Below are 23,147 nucleotides of genomic sequence, written 5' to 3' on the forward strand. Positions count from 1 at the left end.
AGGCGGGAGAGGATGAGAGCTCAGGTCTCTCAAAGGGTCTGAAGACCCCTCCTGGTGACATAGCTTCTGTGATAACTATAGATACACACAGAAGGAGACAGATTCCGTGGTCCATGAGGGACAGCAAAACAGCACTCCGTCCTTTGTCTCTGCTGGGTGTTGCTGCCAGGGGGAGTACGCTGCCCCATGAGATGCCACCTCCTCCTCCATGTGCTCCCCTCCCTCCCTCGCCCCACCAGCAGTGCACCACTGCCAGTCTCGCCTTGGTGCGTCTCTTCCCTGCCCCCGTTCCCATGGCAGGAGCAGCCTCGGCCTTTCCGTGCAATACGATTCAATTTTAATTACATTGCTTGCTGAGGAACCCGAAGCTGCCAAGGCACGAGGACCATTTTCAGTTTTGAAAATATGGTTTGTGAGTGCATCTCATAAATACATAAATCACATAAATAAAAGAAGTTCTGTGCAAAACCTTTAAAACTTTTATTCTCCGATTCCTCTTCAGTCCCTTATGGTGTTATTAAGTACTATTATCTCTAATAGCATAAAGATGTAAACGCTTATTTGTTCACAGCTTTATATGTAACATATCTCAGAGACGGCTGTTAGGTACGTGACATTAAAAACTGAAAACAGAAAAGAACAAAAGAGCAAAACCAGAAGAAACGTATAGTGAATTACAGTATGAAATCTATTTACACACATTAGTCTATACAACATCATAGTCTGTACATTTTGTAAAAAATAATCACATTCATTTACATAATCTTTAATTTTTACCATACTTGACAGACAAAAAGTTATTGATAAAGACGACAAAGGAGCATTTCAAAACAATACTCATACTAATGTGCCAGGAAAAAAAAAGAGCTGCAGGTTATCATAAACTTATTACAGTGCTTTGGGAAATAAAGGGGGTTGGGACATTTCAGCCACTGGTTTAGCTGACAATGGAAATGTTACTGACTTAGATTTAACTACATACTGTTATCACTGGGCAGAACCAGGTTCAACACAAAGTGGTTAAACCCTATCACAGAATGCTCCTTTTAAATGTTATCCTGATGTACTCTCATAACAGACATGTTAGAACACATTATTATTATTTTAGTACTGTTTTTTCAACAACAGAATAGCACTGCATACTAACTTTGCTATTTGGTTATGTCAGGGTAGTACTGACAGCCCACAGCTTATATAGGCACTCATGGTAATGTGAAGGTACTTTGTTAGTAAAAGTGTTTCCTGCATCCCTATGCACAGACAGTAATTGCTCGGACAATAACCCTTATATACATAGCAGCTTTCTCTGCAGGTTACTTGCCAGTTCTTCCTTTTTATCAGACATATTTAATGCTTGATTTTTCATTAGAGATATCTGAAAAAAATCTGTATAAAGTGAATTAATTTGGGCTTTATTCACAATCAGTTTGCTGAAATGGATAAATTCAACAGAAGATGTTTTTTAGAACACACAAAAATAGGAGACAAATAATGCAAATGACTCAGTCCTTACGCATGGAGTATGAGACATGGGCACTTGGCAATGCCTTCTTTCATAAAGCTGTCCCAGACAGATTCTCTGGTTTGCTGAGGGTCTAAGAGAAAAAGGTGATTCAGCTTACCTACCTTAGATGCCCAGCTGAACATGGGATGAATCATCTTCAGCTAGTGCCTATTTCTCTATGATGACGATGGAAGGCACTTAAAAAGTCTTTAGCTCAGAGACAGACATCCAGCATTTAGATGCCAAAACCAGGGCAGATGAATTTCACCTGAGTTTATCGAGCACCTAGCTGAAATCGACTCTGCAGAGGAAAATTTAAGTCAACGCCCGCTATATGTTTAGATTTTGATCGTGGTTAGCAATTGGAGATTATTCTGTCACTGTGTCCCTCAGGCATCAGCAGCAGGTAATGCTGATAAAAATCACTCAGAATGAATGGTGCTGCCCTGGCAGCTCCCAGGAAAGTAAAGTACAACAGTTAACCGCAGTACGAGAGTGAATTGTATTACCATTCTTGCTCAGTAACTTTACATGATGTGCTGCTGGCTTTTCAGTGGGGACAAAAAACCAGGTTTCCTGCTCCGAAGACTTTACAACTCAGTTTGGACCCTGATGCAACCAAAGGGAGAAAGGCAGTAAAGGAATAGAGAAAGGGAGGAGCACTATGTGACAAGGCTGTGCCAGGAAAGCATACATTTGTCTTCCTGCCTCTACCTCCTCCCCTGATGCTGCTAGCACTGAGAGAGAACTAGGTTTAGGGATGACAGAAGGCCAAACGATGTTTTCTTGCATTGTCCTTTTGACTCTTAGAGTCACCACAGCACAGAGCAGGAGCGTTTAAATCCACACCCCTGTGCAAAATGTAATAAAACACAAAGCCATGAGAAGCTATCTTGTTTCTGGGTGTCGTAAAGATGCAAAACATTGATCAAGTACTGGATTTGTCAAGCAGTTTTGCAGCTTTTACATACATTTTAATATGGTGTGTATCTGTGTGTGAAAAGGCAGCTGAAAGTCAAACAGGTGATGACAAGGTTGATGCTGTAACTTTGCATAAAATTATTTGGAAATCAGAATTTTCTGGGAGTAAAAACAAGTGAGCACAGTGCCCTCTGGGCCTTTACTGACATGAAAATGCTTGCACAAAGCATTATGAAGTTAAACTGTCTTGCAGAAAATGTATTTTCTGTATTTAGACTCTATGATTTTAATAGAGGGATGAGGTTCTACAAAGTACTGCACTTTTCACTAGTTTGAAAGAAAAATATATGCAGCACCTCCCTCCCTTGTGTGCCATTCTTCACATGCCCACATAGTCCTTTACAAACTTAGTGATACCATCTATGTACTCCCACTGGTGCAACTTCATTGTCTGATATGGCATTACTCCCTGCCTGAAAAGTAGAATCAAATCCAAATGCATCTGCACCCTGTTAAAGGAAACTATGCTGTTTCATTGCAACTTAAAATGTATTTTCTTATTTAAGCTTTTCTGTCTTATAATCCAGAAATCACTAAAATGCAGATTTTCTCCATGCTCACCTAATTAGAACAAAGATGGTTTTCTCTAGGATAAAATGAATTATAAACACGTATAATTGGTGATGCATCATGCAGAACAGACTGATGGAACTGATTGCTTGAAATCTCTATTTCTATACCATCATTCTGTCTGTGTGCCAACTCACTCCAAGAACCTCCTTTGAACATAAAGATGAGTACACTTGAATGCTTGTCATGTGTGCCTTTCTACCCTAGAAATTTGGGGAAAAAAGTACATCCTGCATGTCACATCTGAGCAGTCCCAATGCCACTTCAGACAAAGAAGCCTAAAGTGCACAGACGTATTTAATTCAGGTCTAGGAGCAGCCCCCAAAGCTCCAATGTGTTTTCACATATTTGCAGTTAAGAGTTTGTTGATAAGGTTGTTCAGAGATCCAGGATAAATACTAAATTTTAGCAGTGGCTTCTGAGCCTTTGGGAATATATTTAGTTTAAATACATATGTAGGAACATATCTTTAGACCCCATGGGACTGTCATTGGGCAGCCTACTTCACTCCAGAATCTCATAGTTACTTCACCAAGTTGACAGCAGAAAACACTGAATGACTGGAGGTGATCAATAGCTTCTTTAAAGTCGAATTTGGCAAAGTAACAATTCATCAAGTGATTATTGTTTAACTCAAATGACAGCTACTGTGTAAAGTTTAGCGTCACGTAACATTCACAGTTACCTGTTCCGCAGTGCTCAGGTGAACCATGGGGCCTTTTCTGTCGTTGGTCTGACATCACTTTGTATCACTCCAGGGTAATCCCATTAAAATAAATTGTGTTTGACCGATAAATAGCTAAATTAAATCAGACCAAGAGGTGTAGGGACACTTTGACAGCTGCCAACAATATTCCCAGTACTGGTACCATTTTCAAGAGTGTACATGTATGCCTGCCAAGACATGGCCTTGCTGCTCTTCTTCCCTTTGCCTGGCAATATTATGGACTTTGGATTCTGCCAGCTCCATACAATCTGTTATCTGAAATATCAGGGCAATTGCTTTTATGGATCAGAGGTACTCATGCAAATATATATTATTCCCACTTGCTATTTAGAGTGGACGTGGTTAAACATGACATGGGAAGTAAACATCATTGGGTTTATTTCTTTTGAAGAGTGCAAATGTTCTGTGTATGTTTATAACAATCTGTCAGTTCTATGTCTTTTTTTTTACAAAGTGGCTACATAAGAGGCTTGACGTTGAGAATTCCTTCTATTTATGCCTTTTATGGTAATTCTTAGGGATTCTGTCTGATTTTTTTTGCTGGAGTCATGGTCAGGACTAAATTTTAAATCAGCTCAGCTAGATACAGAATAGAATTAAGCTAAAAGAACTTACATTTTTCCTTAAATGGGAGTTGTAACTTTATTGCAATATTCCTTGTTTTAGCTGCCAAGTATGTAGTTCTAGAGACATATTTCAATGAAAATATTATATAAAAATGATATTTTCAATGGGTAATACGCTATCCAAGGCTGTTTATCCTATGCCAGACTGCTCTAGCAATAAAGCACCTCTTCAGAAAACTGTTTAATAAAAGATCAACACAAATCTCTTTGATTTTGAACAGACAAGAACAACTGGTGATTGCAATAGCACTACTGGAAAATGCTGATGTTTTAATCAAAACTATTACAGTAACCTTTTCTGTATGGACTGCAAAGGTAGCCCTACTTTCTGCACCTAAACATAAAACCAGGCACTTTTGAAAGGAACAACAGGATTGGAATCAAACTCTGTAGAAAGTAGTCTGAAATTTATACAATTAGCTGGGAAGTACTACCTTTTTTCCCCTCTGTATAAATAATGTTAATGATTTCCTGGATTAGCACACTAAACTCCCGGTGCGGTTAATTACAGTCTTACATTTCTTTATTTGTATTTTGTTTTCCATAATTAGGAAAGACTTTCCTAATCCTTAAGGAAAGAAGTGTTTCCTTAAGTATAAATAAAGTGTAAGAAATTTTCTTGCTTCCCATCTTAACCTTTTCAACATGTACCAAAGCAGTCTGTATTGAGCAGGATATCATACATCTATCTCATAGACATGTTGGAGGGTAAAGGGACCATTATAGTAAATGAGTTTTTGAATAGTTACGGCTAGTAAACGGCAAGAGAACATCAGAATTAATATGAATACCATTTTAAAAAAACAGAAAGCATCCATGGGGCAGGTGTCTCTGTTATTAACTGGTTGGCTGCACAAACCGATTTCCCAAATACCAACATATAGAAAAGCAAAGCACTAAACTGTACATTTTATAAAATATCACATCAAGCTGCATAATGAATGATATATCCCACAGTTTTTCATGTTTTGGGGGACCTAGCTGATTTATATCATGGTGGTCTCTGTCTGCATAAATGACTGAGCCCTTGAATTCCGGTGGAGCTGAGAGACGCTTTCTGATCCATTTCGAGAAATCGAAGAGCTGTGGAGTCTGTAATCTCTGCCTGCTGTCTGCTTCCAGCACAAACTCCGCCATTTTCTTTTCAGCTCCCCTTGCACCTGTGTTAAAAAGAAAACGCACAAGATGAGCTGAAAATGTTCTTTTACGTGAGGAACTTTTCCACGTTTAATGGCTGTCAAATGGAATAGGAATCTCTACGAACAGAATCATAGCATGGTTTGGGTTGGTAAGGACTTTTAAAGATCATCTAGTCCAACCCCCCTGCCATGGGCAGGGACATCTTTCACTAGATCAGGTTGCTCAAAGCCCCATCCAACCTGGTCTTGAACACTTCCAGTGATGGAGCTTCCACAATTTCACTGGGCAACCTGTTCCAGTGCCTCCACCACCCTCAGAGAAAAAATTTCTTCCTTACATGCAATCTAAATCTACCCTCTTTCAGTATAAAACCGTTACCCCTTGCCCTGTCACTACAGACCCTGCTAAAAAGTCTTTCTCCATCTTCCTTATAATCCCTTCTCTTTATACTGAAAGACTTTATGTCTCCCCAAAGCCTTCTCTTTTCCAGGCTGAACAATCCCAGCTCTCTCAGCCTCTCTTCATAGGAGAGGTGTTCCAGCCTTTTGATAATTTTTGTGGCCCTCCTTTGGACTCACTCTAACAGGTCCACACCATTCTTGTACTGAGGACAATCACCTCTCTCGACCTGCTGGCCGTGCTTCTTTTGATGCAGGATACGATTGGCTTTCTCATCTGCAAGCGCACATTGCCGGCTCATGTCCAACTTTTCACCACCCAGTATCCCCAAGTCCTTCTCTGCCAGACTGTTCTCAATCCATTCATCGCCCAGCCTGTATTGATACTGGGGACTGCCCCGACCCAGGTGCAGGACCTTGTTGAACTTGGCCTTGTTGAACTTCATGAGGTTCGCAGGGGCCCACTCCACAAGCCCGTCAAGGTCCCTCTGGATGGCATCCCTTCCCTCTAGAGTATCAAAGCAGTTTTTACAAAGAATACAAAACTGAGGTGAAGACTGTATCTACACTGTCTGTGAGCAGATGCCCCAAGGCCACTTTCAGAATCAGTTTTGTATCACCTGTGCTGCAACATTAGCTTTTGGTATCTAGCTATTAATCACACATACTTAAAGCACAGAATCAAATGATTAGCCCCAAATCAGGTATCTCATGAATATCAAGACCAGAATAGCACTGAGGAGACCTGAATGTCAATTCCCTGTGCAAGCAGGTGTCTTCTTCAGACACGTTCCTCCTGTCAGACACTGTATGCTCTTTAATGTATATTCTACCTTAAAAAGTGGCTGACATCAAAAGGAATTCCTTGCATCTTCCTCAGTTGAGATCAGGAAAGCTGCTACATGCTGAGCACTTCTGAAAATCTGCTGCTGTTCTGGGGGTTAGATTCTGTCAGATTACCCCTAAATACTTACTAAATGGTGTTTCAAGTTTTGGATAAACTTCTAGACTTGTTCCTCCTCACTTGCACAATCCCCATTGCTTGTAACATAGCTAGAATTAGATCACATTAAATAACAGAAGACACACTTACTAACACCTTGGTTTGCGAGGAGTTAGATTTCAAACAGCCCTTAACTCTTCACCCAAATACATTAATTGCTCCTGTTGCATAGAAACTGCCACCTATATATTCTGTATACAGGAATGCAAACATCTTCTAAAACAGCTTTGTGTATCAGAGTGGAATTATAGGGGCACTTATACGTTTACTGGAAACAATATCTAACATCCTCAGTAGGAAAGGTGAGACTTACTTCACTGTTCAAAAAACAATACAGGACTGCAACAATCAACCCCTGGAAAGAGACAATATTCCTTAGTTAGTAGGCAGCACCAACCTCGGTCAATAAAACTTCTTCTGAATAAAAACTTTAAAATTTACCTGAAAAGATCCCAAACACAACTCAAAGATTATTTTATAATTATTGGAACTGCGGTCAGGAAATAGAGCAAACACTGTGTAGTGAACTCCAAATAACGGAATAAGCAACAATGTGGATTTTGCAAGTCTCCTGGGAAAATAAAAGAGAAAAGCTGGAGTTTAATGATAAGCCCTTGTTTTACTAAGATAAGAACCTGATGCAATCTCGTTTACATAAACCTTGTATGACTTCAGATTTATAAACAGTCTTAGTAAGAGTCATTTATTGCAAATTGTTTTCCTTTCAGGCTTGCTATGAGACTAGCCACATAGTAACCTCATAAATTAACATGTGCAATTCCATGTTATACTTGATCTTGCTGACCCCTTGCACTCTTCCAAAAGCTGGCAGAAGGCTGCAGGGCCTCTCTAAACCAAAAGACCCTTTTCCAGTTGCCCTCTGCTGTGTCTGACACACATTCAGTTCCCAGCCTGGTTTCATGGCACAGTTTTTGGCAGTGGAGTTTTACTGCATTATTCCACAGGACCACATTCAGCAAAGTGTCACGAGCTGCCATCAGATCTCTCAAGGTATTTTTTACCTGGCATAAAGGGTTCAGAGTGGAAGGGAATAATGCCTTCCTGCAAAGTCATACTGACACATCCTCTTGTACGGAAGGTAAAATCTCTCTTGAAATGAATTTATGTTAATTTCCTTTAAATGTGCGACTGTATGGTTAGTCTGTACATTGCACATATGCAGTATGCAAACAGTACCTAGGAAATGTAATCCAGAATAATCTCAACTGTGAAATTTTCATGAGCAATTTCAGATTTACCCCCAAATACAAAAATCTCATAACTATACTGATGGTATTAAGCATATACCATTAACTAATTTTTAATGTTATCAATTACATAATATATTTTAGCACAAGACACTACTGAAGTTAAGGAGGAGAACTTTAAATTATTAAGCAGAGCAGGTCTGACAAACTGCCTGTGAAACCACTGAAATGATGAATTGCTAATTATCCCTTATCTGTCACTTATTTCACTCTAATAACATCAGTTTTGTATATTATACAGGGCCAGTCATGCATGATTATGGATATGTGGTATCAGATAAAATTCAAGAAGTTATAATGTTGAGTCCCATAATTCATCACTGACTTGGTGAATATAACTTGATTCAACAATGAAAGGATGCTGTGGTGAATTCACCTATTTTAACAGAAAAGTCAAGGTATTTCAAGCAGTTTTATTTTTTCTGTGTCAGTCTTCATGGCCTTCCTTTGTTCATAATGTCCCAGAGGCTGCATCTGTTTAGGTGGAAATAATTAGTTCTGACAGCAAAGTTTCTCAAGAATAGTAAAACCCTCACATCTAAAGGTGATACCAGTAAGCGGGACAAATAGGATTTACTTAGCAGAAGACATTCATTTACAACTGGAGGAGATGAGGATGGCAGCAAATTTCCTGGTTTCCCAAGTGAAATGGAAAACTGATTTTATTTCAACTTAACCTTACCCACTGCAAAAGTAAAACGAGCAACAAAAAGGATGGAACCAGGAACAAGCAAGTGGGACAGAGGAAGGGAAGAAAAATGGTGACTTGCATGAGTAGTATTCATTTTAGACTCATATTTCACTTTCACTCCATTCTTGTTTTAATAATTTTTGTCTAGCTGATATTACTTTCTCTATACTGCACTTACATTTTAGTGAAGGAAAGGGACAGACAAAATAGCCTTATTCTTCTCTGTATTTTAGAAAATGCATTTGCATTTTGAAAAACGAGCCTTCCAGACCTTTAATTTGCTCTGTAGATGCAGTATTTCTTGAGGAGGTTAATCTACTGTTCCCATGGGTATCGGCTAAAGACCATCCAATCCAAACTTAATCAGGCAATCAAATGCTAAAAGCAAAGAATTCACAGGGCTGAATAATGAAGGACAAGGGTGCTATTAATGAACAACATTTTATACTACGAAGTGCTACAGTAAACTGTGGAAAATGATGGGACTGATCGGAAGGGAATGCCTCATTTTTATAAAATACATAAATACCACATGGAAACAAAGAAAAGTTCCTGTCACAAGAAGTAAACTTGAGGGGATTTCCTGCCCATAGGTCGGTCATTGTGCTAAATAATAATGTGGCAACTGCATAATTTAATCTAGATTGATTTGGTTCTCCCACATGTTTAGTTAATTCAAGCAGGAAACAGAAAAAAGGACCCTTGTAGCTCTACGAAGCAAAGCCTCATGTCAATCTAGTCGTGTCACCTTTTTCGTGGTGCATCCGAATTCTTCACTTTTTGCATCAAATGTGTCACATTGTTTACAAAACACATAAGGTCCTAGTTCTCTTGGCTTTAAAGATATGCTTTACTTTAGCACACCATGTTTTATCTGTTTTTAGGACAGGAATTCAGTATTTTTTAAATGAAGAAAAGGTGTTATCCAGGAGCACATTTTCAAAGGCCACTTGCATGGTTTTGAATTTCCAGTATTCCTGTTAGGTTGTGTCATTGAAATATCATATTAACATCCCGAAGTGTCAAACTCAGTGTCTATATGTGGGCTTTAAAATAAGACCTACTACAACAGACTCTTGATTCTGGATTACAGTAGCCAGCAGCTATTATAATAAACAACAATAACTGGTATGGGAATATAATAAAAAACAAATCAAATTTTAGCAATGTATTTAAATTGCCCCCCAACATTCCTTGATTCTAAAGCTGTGGAAGCAATGGATGTTAGGATTTGATGTTCAAACCAAAACACAAAAGAAGAAAGCCTAACCCGAATGAAGTTGATCTAAATCAGAAACACTTGTTTTCCTCTAGAAAAATAAAGATGCTATTTTAAATGAACATGAAACATTATATTCATTTTTTATTTTTGGGGAACAACATAACTTCTTTCCAGCTCTTCAAATATATGTAAATATTACAACAAAAAGTATTTTAGAAATGAAAAATTAAAAAAGAATGTTTTTAAGGAGGTTGAAGCAGTGCTTTGATCTTGAAACTTCTGTTATGTTGAAATGAAATATTTATACATTAAAAGAATGACATGACTCTCCATATTTTTTGTATCAGCATATTCTTTCACAGATTAAACTCAAATTCAGGAATAGCTTGTTGGTCTTTATGAAATTGCATATTTTTTATTGAATTTAGTGTTTGAAAAAAAAATTATGTTCATCTCTATTTCAGCATAGTGATAAGATCTTTATTAAACCACATGTAAAAGTACTTCTGAATTAAATGTAATTATAGTATCACAGCAATTGTTGGTAGCAGGTTTCAGCAGAGGAAATCTTACAGATATTATTTTGGTTCTGTATATAACATCTAAAAATATGACTCACTTGTACTGTGACTGGTCATTTCCTCCAATATCTGGAGATCTTAACTTCTGCAGTAAGATTCTTATAATACTAATGAAAAGTATAAAATTCATCTGCAAAGAAAACAAATATAACGGTGAATTCTGAATTCTGCACTCAATACACAGCACAAAGAAAAGCTCATCAAGTCAGACAAATCAACTCAGCAGTGGGTGTTGTGCACCTCCTGCCAGAACACATCAAGCTCTACGCTGTCAAACCTATTGTCTGTTTTCTGCCTCGCTAGGTTTGTTACGTCCAGCGCACCTCCGCGTGGCCACCAGTTCTAGTCTGGCTGGCAAAAGCCTTTGAAAGCCCCAGTTGTCAGAAATGCCCTCCTTCCAAAATCTCAGCTGAAGAGAGGTTTCCTAGCAGGATGGGACATTGGATGTGATTTTGTGCAATCAAACATTGTCCTAAATTGTCATGTGGATTCATGACTGGAAGCCCAAAGGAAAATGTGAGTACCATACACAGTTTTGACCCTCTCTTGCCTCTTGCCTTAACTTTTAATATTTTCCGTCTGAATTAGGGAAAGAGATGATTGTTGCACAGGTGATCCGTCCACTCCAATTAAGCACAGAAAGGGCCTCTCACAAGTATCTGTCTGTCTTGGGTATTGATGCAGCCATTATCACTGAAGGAACTGAATCCTTGCAGGCTAATTCTCATGACATGCTGTTCTATCTCCGAGATAGAACAGCAGAATTATTTTATTTCATATTTTATTTCTTAGAAAGGCACTTGCATAAGAAAAGTTATGATCAGACCCTGATCAATCCAGAAAACTGAAGTATACAACTCAGTAGATCCTAAGTCTCACTCCCATTATTTCTTCATCCTTGGCTTTTGGCATCTTGTGTTCACCAGCCCTTCTGGTACTGGATTGTTTGGTGCGATCTAGAAAACCACACGCTAAATATAGCATGCCTATACTAAAGTGAGGGAACACTTGGAATCCACACCTGCACAGAAACGATGTGAGCTAAAAACTACAGCTACATAAACAGCTGCATCAAATGCACACATTTTAGAAGAAATCAACCTAGAGAAAAAATTCTATCACTGTGAAAATGAGCATTTTATTGTTTTTAACTAACCCCATCCGAAAGCCCCAAATCAGGAGGTTGGGTACCCAACCACAGTGCCTGCCTCACTGTTATAAATCTTCAGTCTCTGCCTTGATGTATTGCTGGAACTCTACTCTTCTTTTTCCAGTCTTAACAATTTGGCTGTAAGCTTTTCAAGTTCAATGAATTTCTGTGTCTTCTCTGACATACCCAGTACAATCTGTGAGATTAATAAACTATGATCATAACAACTGCATGCCCCTCTGTATTTAATATTTTGTTTGAAATGACAGGTGAAGGGAAGTGACAGGAACTGACAGGGATTAAATAAAAAATTAGGAACAACAGATCTAGTATTTTTGAAAAAAGAAGAATAAAAAAGAATTGTTAGAAAATATAGGCCTTTACTGAACTTCACATACATTTTTCAGGCAGATGATGACTTAGAAGTTTTCCTTGATGCAAGTCTCCTATAAAAGTAACAGGCAGAAGCCTGTTATTACTGATTGTATCTAGACTTACCACAGCAGAGCGTACAGACCAAGGGATATACCAAGTCTGCCATATGCACTGGAGCCAGTATTAGTGGACAGGGAGAGAGCTTCCATTTCATTGTATATTTGTTAGCCACAAAACAGGAGAAGGAAAAAATCTTTATTCTGTATTTGCAAAGGGATTGGCAGAATAACTTCTTGTTCTTCACAGGCATCCCTAGTTTCCAGTGTAACAGAATAAACTGTCATCCATTTGGTTTCTGAAGCATCAAATCATCTGCAAAACTACACTCAGGTGACCCACATTCTTGACTGACATTCATGTATTACTTTTAAGTTTGTTTTCAAACACATACTTCTCTGTCTGTAAGCACAATCTTGGATTAATGAAAAACATACATTCTTATTTGGAGTTTGTAACAGTCCTTGGCACTACTGAGCTTGTAAATCCAGCCAGCTGAAACTTGGTATTAAGATCTAAAAGTGGCAACTGCCACTGACTTACTGCAGTGGAGCAAATTAATTTCTCTAAGATTATTATTGAATTGATCATTTGTTAAAATCCTTTGAGTTATATATCTGATTTAGAATAGTATGTTTCAATAATATATGAAACAACTAGTCCCCTGGAATTTTACTTTTAGTATTGTAGCTTTTCAGTCCCACAAAATCGTTTGAGCATAATGTCTTTAAATAAAATAGAATATGTACACTACACTGTTCAATGAACACCTAAGAAAAGGAAAATGAGAAAATAATTTGAATGCAGAGAAACTGCAAGAGAGTGATGACAAATGATGCCTTTTTAGTGGAGTAAAAGCAAGATGCTGCTGGTACCCTTTTCTACTGGTTGACTTCTGACAATAAGTTTTTGAGTCTAAACACATTGCCTGAGCATGTACCATTTAAACTGTCTTCATGTTGCTTCTTTCTTGCTATTTAGTCCCTTACACTACCTGCAATGTGAGATAACAAGATAAATATTTCTCAGTTACTTTGATGTGACAGAAGTCCTGTTTCCACCTGAACACCACTCCTTCCCAAATGAAAGCAGTTTATGCAAGTGGAAGTATGGAGAAGGCAGCTGTGGAGGCATTTGCTAAATGGAGAATATGAGTAACACCACATTAACTGCTTGGAATAGTCACCCCCAATTAAATAACTCTGAAATGTGTACAGCATGAAGTGTGGAAGCCTGCCAAATAACTTTTCTCAAGCCAAAACTGTCAGGAGGAGATGCCAGGGAAGGTTTCTGACACACTGAATTAACTGAAGCCATTCCCACTTTGAGAACTGACTTCAGAACTTGCTCTCCCAATACTGTTTACTGTTGGATAATAACCTTACAGAAAGTATAATCTTCTAAGCAGTGAAAGAGTTTGGAGTTAACACAGAAATCTATGGAAAAGCGTGAATATGGCATGAAGACTGAGCGGACTTCCTGTTAAATCTAATGCGGTTAAACCATTGTTCCTTAAAACCTTTGCTTGATTTCCTCTGTCTTTCAAAAGTATATCCATGGCATCATCCTCACAATCAGGCTGTATTCTACTCTTCTTGTCTTCACTCTTCTTCCACCTCTTAAAGATTTTCAATATCAGCCATACTCTGGGCTTTCTTTCATGCCATTACATAAGACAGTCGATGAGAGCTCTCAGCTTAGGTGTTCTGCTCTCCTTTATTTTGCTGAAATTCAGCTTCTTTCAGAGTTTTCCTGTGTTCACCTCATTGACTACTTACACAGATGTCCTTCCCGCTACTGAAGCCATTTGTTATTGCTGGTCATCCTTGTCACCATTCTCTGTGAGTCTTCCAGTCTTCCTACATTCTCGAGCAGACTGAAGGCACTGTGTGAGTGAGTATGATGTAAGTACATCATACTTTTATTGAGAAACATTGTGACTCTTTCTCAACACCTATCCAAAGAACTTGCAGTGATCTATTTTCATCATTGAATGGCAGGCAGCACTGACCTCATTATTGAAAGATTTGAATCTTCAACTTCTATTTTTTCTAGAAGGTAACAGGAAATGTTGAGGCTTATCATGGTGTATGTATATTGAAAATTACGTTCTCATGAATGTAGTATTTTTCACTCACCAATGACCAATTTTAGGTGACGTTTCATTAGCTCCTCTTGCTCTATGAATGCACACTCTACTTTGCACAGCAGTAAGTTTGCATAGCATCCTAGCTGCCACAATGAACGTGCTGGTTGTAGTTCAATGCTCCAACAAGATAGGTTACTTATCCAGCAGGAAAGGGTGAGTATCACTGCTTTTATAAACTCCCTTTCACAGCTTAACTTCCCAAATGTAAAACGTAGTTGATCAAACAGCTGAAGAATCATCTAATCGGAGAAGTAAGTGGCTTCACACAGTACACACACTGCAGAATCACTTGGCCATCTTTAGTTGCTCTCATCCCTAAAACATGCTGTTTAAGAGAAGAAACATATCTGGAAGGACACAGCAGATCCTAAACATGTGCATGCAGCAAGCCAAAAAAGGCCAAAAAAGGCAAAATGTTTCCCTATGTCTTACAACCCCTTTGTATCAAATCAGTAATAGAACCATTTAAAAAAAAAAAGAATGACTGTTCCTTTGCCTCAAACAGTGATTCTGGTCCACGTTTTATGAGATACTGGACTTTTGCTGACTGACTAGTACTCCATTTTCTTAACTCACAACTCATTTCCCCGTCTTTGCTAAGATCCAGCTGCAATTCAAGCCTGCCAACGAGCACTTGGATAACTTCCGTTTCCAGGTCTAGGACTTCTTTGGAGAAGCACTGCTTTCTGGCACATGAAGTCTCAGCTGTCTACCAGATCGCTGTTTAAAGTGAACATCCAGAGAATAGCCTTTCATCTTTCTGTAAACACCAGGTGGTTTGTTTTGCTTTTATCTTTCAGCATATTTTCTTTATTCTGGACCATTGCCCATTCTCCAGCTCCTTTGAGGTACACATATTCTCTTCATGCTGTAGTTCTGTTGCATGCCCATTTCTTCATATCATAAAACATTTTTTCTGTCAGTCCTTACCTTATGTCATTTCACACATATGCCTACTCGGCTTTCTCTTTAAACACTGCAGAATTCACTCTGATGAAGATGATAGGAAGTTCTCTCAAAATGGTTTTCAGCAGGGACAGATTGAAAGGCAAGCCCAAGCATCAGTTGGAATTTGCACTCCTGGAATTTGCACCTTGGAATTTGGACTCTTGAAATCTTGTGTAATCTAGTAATGCCCTAATTTTTCTGACTAAAATGCTAAAAATAAAGCAAGTGTATCTGAAATGTATTAATTTGCACCGTGACTGTTTTCAGAAATGGACATATAACCATAGTATATTATGCCCAAAGTTAATTACACAATCATCATAGTGAACAGGAATTATATTATGCTACTCCAGTAATTCTAATGAGTTCCACATAGGAAAAGCCCCATGAAACATTCTCAGATGGTATTCTTTTGCAAATACTTCTGTTCAATATATATTTCAGTAGGCTACCAATTAAAGAAAGATATACAAAGCCATAGTTTTTTATGGCTGCAGTAATATCAGATTCTCAATTGCAGGGCTATCTATTTACACGCAAAATCAAATCTGCAATTAATTGAAAAGTATAATTAGATTTTTGCTTCCCCCAGGCTCATAAACAGGAGACATGTTAAAGAAAGAACAACATACTAATAAAAGCAACTGCTCATTTAATAGGAGGCAGATAAATTTCGAAGGCAACAAATTTTAATGGCCTTGGCATCTGTTTAACATTTCTCCTACAGCGCAATTTCTTTTCATTAAAACAGAATTCTTGCCTATCTGTAACTAGCAGTAAAGAATAATGGCTATATGCACTGCACAATGCAGAACTGATCTATAATTCATGCTTCAAAGTTTACTTACTATAATAGAAATTAAAATTGGTATTCGTATAACCCACCAGGGACCACCATGCTCATTTGTATCCCAGCAACTATAAAAAAAAGGGAAAATGATGTTGACATTAGTATCATCTGGCAAGCAAGGCCTATGAGAAGAAGTATTTCTTATATACAAGTCAAAGCACACTAAAATAATGCCTGTTCTAGCCTAGAATTTGGCATTCAATCTTTTTCTGCTTTTATTTCCTTCATTTTAATATGCATATTCAAATCAGCTAAAGCATCAGGCGCCCTAGACTGTACCATTAGACATCATGAAGGACATTGGCCTTTAGGGAAACCAAGCTTACTTTCCCTTTGTGTAAGGACACTTTTCCAATAAGCACTTAACACCAGCCTCTGGGTAGCAGGAAGATCTAAAGCAACTGACAGATACAATTGAAATGACATAATTCCTTGTGGGATATTTAGGTTACAGATGGCTGGAATTGGTTTAGGAAAATATGAAACTGAACCTGAAACTTTGTCTGAAAAACTGAAAATTTAATTTTCGCTGTGGGCTCAGCACTTGTGGTCCAAATATGCGAATATATGAGAATAAGTGCTCTGAAAGATTAATCTTAAGCAAGGGCAATACTCTTCAGAGTTCCTCTAACTGTGATCACAACGACAAAGGAAAAAGGAGTTAGCCTTCAGTTTACATGTTAGAGATCTTTCCAAAAAAACTTAGAAATTGTCGGACATGATTTTTCAGTGTAATTACAGAATCAATGGAAAAATATTAGTCAGGTTGAAAAAAAGGAGCGTGAAAACTGTTTGTCCCACTAGCTAGGAATGCTCTCCCATTCCTTAGGGCCAGCAGGAGCAGCAAGTCTGGTCTTCCTACAGAATTCTTACCTCAGTTCCCCTTCCCATGCCAGGAGCCAGGCCTAGCTCTAGTTAGTCACAGTTTTAGCTGACTACATGCATTTTACATTTGTTTACATCACATTGCTTCACTTCTGGGAATGTAATTTAGATATACCCAAAGTTATCTAGATTTCAATCTTTTGAGTTGCTAGTTAGCAAATTAGAATGCCCAGCATCTTACTGCACTGTATTGCAGCACTGAACCCAAGGACCCCCACTGCTATTTTAAGTATTATTTTGAATTCCAAAGCAGATAGCTCTAAATGTGGGTCTCAAGGGGTAACGTTAGTCATAACCTGTCTCTGCCCTCTCCTGCCCTTAGAGTTTTTCAAATAAATAGCAAGCATAGACAACATGCTGAAGAGCTCCTAAACACCTGTCTCTTTATTGCCATATCTGAAATTTCATTTCTGTGCTCATCCCCTTCAGAACAGCAAACTACCTTTGTGTGAACACCACCATATCCAAGGCAAGGATTGTATTGGCACAGTTGGAGACTTTAAGCTTTCTCTCCCCCCACACACTTACCCAGTGTCCTCTAAAATGATCCGTGTCACTGTCCATGTAATAATGAATATGGTAGGAATTCCTGAAAAATCCCAAAGAGGTTTAGAGGATGATCACAAAAATATAAGTCCACGAAAAAAAAGTTCAGTCTGCTAGTAACCAATTATTCCCCAAATAGACAGCATATAGTAAACAGTTTAGTGAATGGAGGGAGAGGCCCATCTGATGAGCTCCGTGATGTAAGCAATGTATTACAAACAAAGACTGCAGGGAAGTGGGTTTATTTCTTATAAAAATGTAGCCATAATGACTAATACACAAAGAACATGCCTTTCTTAGGTTTCTTTCAAGCTGCTAGGGTGACCTACAGGGACATAGATACAAGTTATGCATTCCCAATGCACTTCCAAGGAGTACGATACAAAAGCAAAGTGTAAATCATTTCATAACCATTCCCGCACACTAGTTTATTCCCATTTCCCAGCAATACCTAAATGTTTTATGACCACCTATTACTGGAAGCTTTAAAGTGTTCCATATAAATATCATTGCACTTTCTGGAAATGAAAGGAATACATGTATTTAAAACCAGATGGACAATATTATTGGGCTTTCCAAAAAGGCAAATAGCATAGCATAGCCTGTGGCTGTGCAGCTAAACTTTCTTTTTCCTCCCAAATTAGGGCAGCCTGAATCATATGTTTTGCAGTGGCAGTCCTTGCACCATCCTACATCCTGAACAACCCCTGGGCATTGTGCAGATTGGCACAGGTCAGAGCCATGCCACGGAGCAAGCTAGCAGTTATGCTTCAGCAGTTTTGTGCCCGTTCTCTGCCATGGTACAGTGGCTGTAACCTGTGCTGGAGCTGAACTGAGGAGTCTGAGGAGTCATCCAACAGAAATGGCATGACTAGCTCGGTATGAAATATTGAACCTGACTAATACATACATACAGAAAAAATAGTATTATTGGAAGATGTTTAAGTTCTTACCCCATCCAATCAGCAGGTAGATTGTGAAGTGTCTGTTGGGGGAGAATATTAGCACAAGGAGGATGTGGAGGTAAAGTCCTTCAACTAAGAGCCAGTAAAAGTTTGCCATAACACCATACTGAAAAAACACCAAAATAGCCTTGCAGCCCACCTGAAATATGAGAATAGGGATGAAAGTTGTGGCAGGAAAGATGCTGTATTATTCTGTTATTAAGATATCCCATAGGTCTTAACTCTCCATGGAATACTGGTAACCCAGGTTCAGTAGAAATTTTTTTTCCTCAGTCAAGCAAATCGAAACATTGTAAATGTTACTGTATATATAAAAAGAAAATGAATTATAAAAAAATTTAAATGGCTCTCATAGCAAATTCGGTCAGAAATTTTGAAAACTTCGTAGAAATACTGTAAAAGGTGGTGGTTATCAATAAATGCACACATTTGCAATAGTTGATGAATGGCTATTAGATTAAATGATCATCTACTAGGTGGCGAATAAATATATTAAAATCCCAGATGGCTTCCTAACATAGTAAAAATTAACAAAGAAACTGCTTTATGAATTTTTTAAGGCTAAATGGGAAATTGAGTGAAAAATATAACTTGACGTGATAAGTAGACTTAGAAGAAAAAGTTGACTGGACTTTTAAAAATTATGTTCTCCCTTTAGAAAATACTTGAGTGTTTCTTAATTAATAAAACACATAAGCACGTATCATAAAATGAAGACCTAATATACTCATAGTCTGTGTACTGCTCTTCAGAATGAATTTTCAGATGTCTGTGCTGGTGATGTTCCACAGCGCTGGCTGCTGCTACTTTGGTACTTCCCAGCAGGAATCTGGGATGTGAGAATTGAACATAAAAATGTTTCTGCTGAGACTGAGCTGAGAAATGTGATGATATGGTGAATGTAATAGACTAAACAAAATGGACTAAATAAAACTTCTAGTTTCTGCTTGCTTTACTCCCTTCCCCATTTTAAATACCCTTCATACCTCCACTGTTTCTATTAAAATTCCAAGTACACCAAATACCTAAGTAGGTAACTTACTCATTTAGTGATTCATTCCTCTGTCTAGACATAGGTGTCTATTATGAAGTGAGATGCCCTCAGGGACCCTCGTCACCAGCTGCTAAGGCAGAAGGACATAGACCTCCTAGAGATAGTTCTTTGTATCCATCGGCCTCTTCTGGTGTCTCAGATATCTCAGTGCATCCCAAGTAACATACGTGCCTATATTTATGCCTGTGTACATGCCTATATAAGATCCCAAAGGCTTGAATCCATTTCACCTAATTTTAGCTGCCTACAAGCAAGGTTTCTGGTGAAAACTAGCCACCTACTAGCCAACTAGTTCCTTATACAGCTCATGAAGAAAGACAGGCACGTCCAGAGAAAGTCTTAAAGCAGATGAGATAAACTGTCCAGTGAGAAAGACAGAAGCCCAGAGAAACAGCTTAGTTCAGTCATCTCATTTGGTAAGACTAATTTTACCTCTGGACTTTGTATCCACTGAAGGGGTACCCATTGCAGACCAGTAAGGGGCCAGAAAATTTAACATGGAGAAAATTGAACATTTCAAAATGCAAGCTGAAATTTGCTTTTATGCTTATGACTACTTACAACCATATTAGCAGTCAAAGTCTAAAATTTTTGTAATCTCTTTTAAATTCCAATACTCCCCTGTATATTATATTCTCGATTTACATACCAGAACCCCGCATCAAAATACTTTCCCTTCCTCCTGCAGCTAATACTGTACCAGGTGTATTTCCAGATGGTGAACAGTGAAGGTATCTGTCAGTAAAGAGACAGCCAAAATTACAGCTCTATGTCATTCAGATCCAGGACCTAGTTATACTGTGTGCTTTGAATTGTGTGCTTTTAGACATCTGTGCGTGCAGCAGAACTGTGGAACATCACACACATGTGACAAAAGGGGCAAACCCCGCAATGCTCTTACACAAGAAAGGTAGCATCCAGCCAATGCAAGACAAAACAGCCTTGCCAAACTGGTGTCAGATCATCCCACATATAACGCAACAGAAATTACTCAACAAAACTGGACATATTCAGATAGGAACGTATGAGGCTTTGCAGCCAAGAATAACTGGAGAATAAAAGAAATTACAGAAATCAAGTAGTATTTTGAGAGTTCATTGACTAATCTTTCAAGGACCTAAGAACTTTTCATTACCCCTGGCAGTCTGCCTACTAACTACTTCGCTTACTTTGCGTCTACTAACTCAGGGCCTATTTGTCTTCATTAGAAATATCCCAGATTATGAATTCATACATACACCTTGGTAGTCACTGCTAAGAACTTTATGCTTTGGAACAATATGGCTTCATCAATATAAAAATATCTTCCTTTTTTTTCTCACAAGCTTAAACTGTAGTAAATTAAATTCAGAAGGTATTCAGCAATATTTGTAGGGTTCTTCTGCAGCACTTTTAACTGAAACAACGGAGGCAGAGAATAGGGAGTATCATGTAGTGGTCAGTCTTTTAACAGCAAGACTTGAGATTTTTTTAACCCCTGTGCATGAAAATGCAGTAAACATATTAGCCTGCCAAGAATGCAGATGACAACACTCTGTCATAGCCAGAAAGTACAGAGGAATTAATAAAGACAAATCCTGCAAATATTTAATTCCCTGACTCATTTCTCTCCCTCCATTGATACCTGTCCAATTCCTGGACCCCTGATAAAGCTCCTGGAACATTTGCAGACAAGCTGCCTTTAATCGTTCCCAGCTGATGGCACTCCTGTTTGTCTTAAACTCTCCCAGCTGATTAATGCAGTGGCCATATTTATTCTGACCTATAGCTGGTCATGATTTGTTTTGGCAGATGACATGCTGTCCCTTCATGGACATGCAAAATAACACTAACTTCTCTTACTTGTGCTGCAACCTTCTTTCTCTGGATAATTCTAATAGACCATTTTGCTAGTCGTCATATTCACACTGTCACAATTGTCTACACTGACAGCTTGGTATTCCTAAATATTTAAAAAGGATCAGGGAGAAAAATTTAGTGACACAACAGTATTATACCAGGTAGCAAATGCAGTTTATTACCCATGAGGTTTGATCCTGTGGACAGTGAGCTGTGTTGGAGCTGGAATAGAGAATATCATCCTTGACTAAAACTGAGATTGCTCTTAGAATGAAAGAGAGGAACAGGTTCAGATGGATGTAGTTCCGAGTACAATGAAGTTTTCTAAGAAGAGATTTAAAAACAGGCATTTTAGATTTCGAGACAGAAAGCTCTTGAACAGACTACTGTTGCTCTCCGGTCATTTCTTAGTAATATAAACCTTGAGTAGGAGTCTACCCTTTCCTTCTCTGTCATATTGTCAGTGCTTCCTTGCCATTTTCTTTTATCATCTTCATTCTCATCATCATTATAGGATGTCTAAAATATACAAACATAGTATCTCTTACTCCTTTTCAGTATCACAGACCAAAAGATCCCAGTGGTATTTCTCCCACACTTTCACATAAGCTGACAATAAACATAGATTAATATATCCTTCTGTGTGTGCACTCATCCCAGTGTTTTTCTTGCAAATAAAACTTTGATTATCCTGGATATATTTCAGACATGCTCTCACCTATTATTTTCTGGTTTAATTTTTTATTTAACTCCTGCATTTCGCTATATAATGGCTTTTCATCCTATGATGTGAGCGTATGCAGGAACAATTAAAAAATGCATTCAAAACATTACATCGCCTATCCTTTCTATCCAGGGCGATGTAAAACTTCTCATCTTTAGTCCAGCAGCCATGTGAAAATCTGACAAACAAATGACAAATTAAATATTCCAAGTAAGTGAATGAGCGCTCAGGGGAAGCAAGTTGTAAGTTGAGGGCTTTTCACTTAAAAGACATTCCCTTCAAGATCTTCCCATTTAACAGAATTTTTTTTATAGCAAATCCCCAGAAACCAAACTGCTAAGAGGTTCTTTTGGTCAAAATCAGCACCTTGAACTGCACCTGGAAATAAGCCAGAAGCCAGGGTATTTTAGCAACTACGAGCAATGAAAGAATGAAGATGCAATAGGATGTTATCCTGTTGTGCAGTGGCAGCTTCCAAGTAGTCTTCACATTTTGATTTTTACTGAAGAGCACTAAATTATCCATTCTGAAACTACTAAAGCAAGAACAGTTACAGTGAGTGCAGGGAAATAAATAACAGATCAATCTTGCTAGCCCCCAGTTTGGCAAAGGATATAATATCAGGCTGAACTTAAAGCAGTTGTAAAAAATCCAGTGATTTCTGTGGCTATGCATGTCCTTGCTGAAACAGGTTCTGAGACAAATGGAAATACCGCTATTACGTTAGACTGCACTGTATGTTCCTACAGAATTCAGAGATACATGCAAGCTGCAAATGGGAGGAAAATATTTTTCTTGAGTAACTAATATAGATGATTAGTTCTTCATCCCATTCAATAGCTGAAATAAATGTTGGGTATATACAAGGCTGCCAAACAAGAATTTTGGAGGTAG

At 38.3% G+C, this 23,147-nt stretch overlaps 1 protein-coding gene across 1 annotated transcript in view; it reads right to left on the reverse strand.

Annotated features, from left to right (window-relative positions):
- Nucleotides 1–508: 508 nt before the first annotated feature.
- Nucleotides 509–23,147, reverse strand: part of VIPR2 (vasoactive intestinal peptide receptor 2) — a 63,415-nt gene continuing 40,776 nt past the window's right edge. The window contains exons 6-13 of the mRNA XM_075492404.1: nt 21,712–21,853; nt 18,625–18,775; nt 17,654–17,714; nt 16,239–16,308; nt 10,750–10,841; nt 7,391–7,520; nt 7,263–7,304; nt 509–5,568 (exon numbers count right to left, since the gene is read on the reverse strand). Coding sequence (XP_075348519.1) covers nt 5,395–5,568; nt 7,263–7,304; nt 7,391–7,520; nt 10,750–10,841; nt 16,239–16,308; nt 17,654–17,714; nt 18,625–18,775; nt 21,712–21,853 — 862 coding nt within the window. The 3' untranslated portion in view covers nt 509–5,394. The remainder of the gene's footprint in view (nt 5,569–7,262; nt 7,305–7,390; nt 7,521–10,749; nt 10,842–16,238; nt 16,309–17,653; nt 17,715–18,624; nt 18,776–21,711; nt 21,854–23,147) is intronic.

This window comes from Mycteria americana, chromosome 2, assembly GCF_035582795.1.
Source record: "Mycteria americana isolate JAX WOST 10 ecotype Jacksonville Zoo and Gardens chromosome 2, USCA_MyAme_1.0, whole genome shotgun sequence".
NCBI classification, from domain to species: domain Eukaryota; kingdom Metazoa; phylum Chordata; class Aves; order Ciconiiformes; family Ciconiidae; genus Mycteria; species Mycteria americana.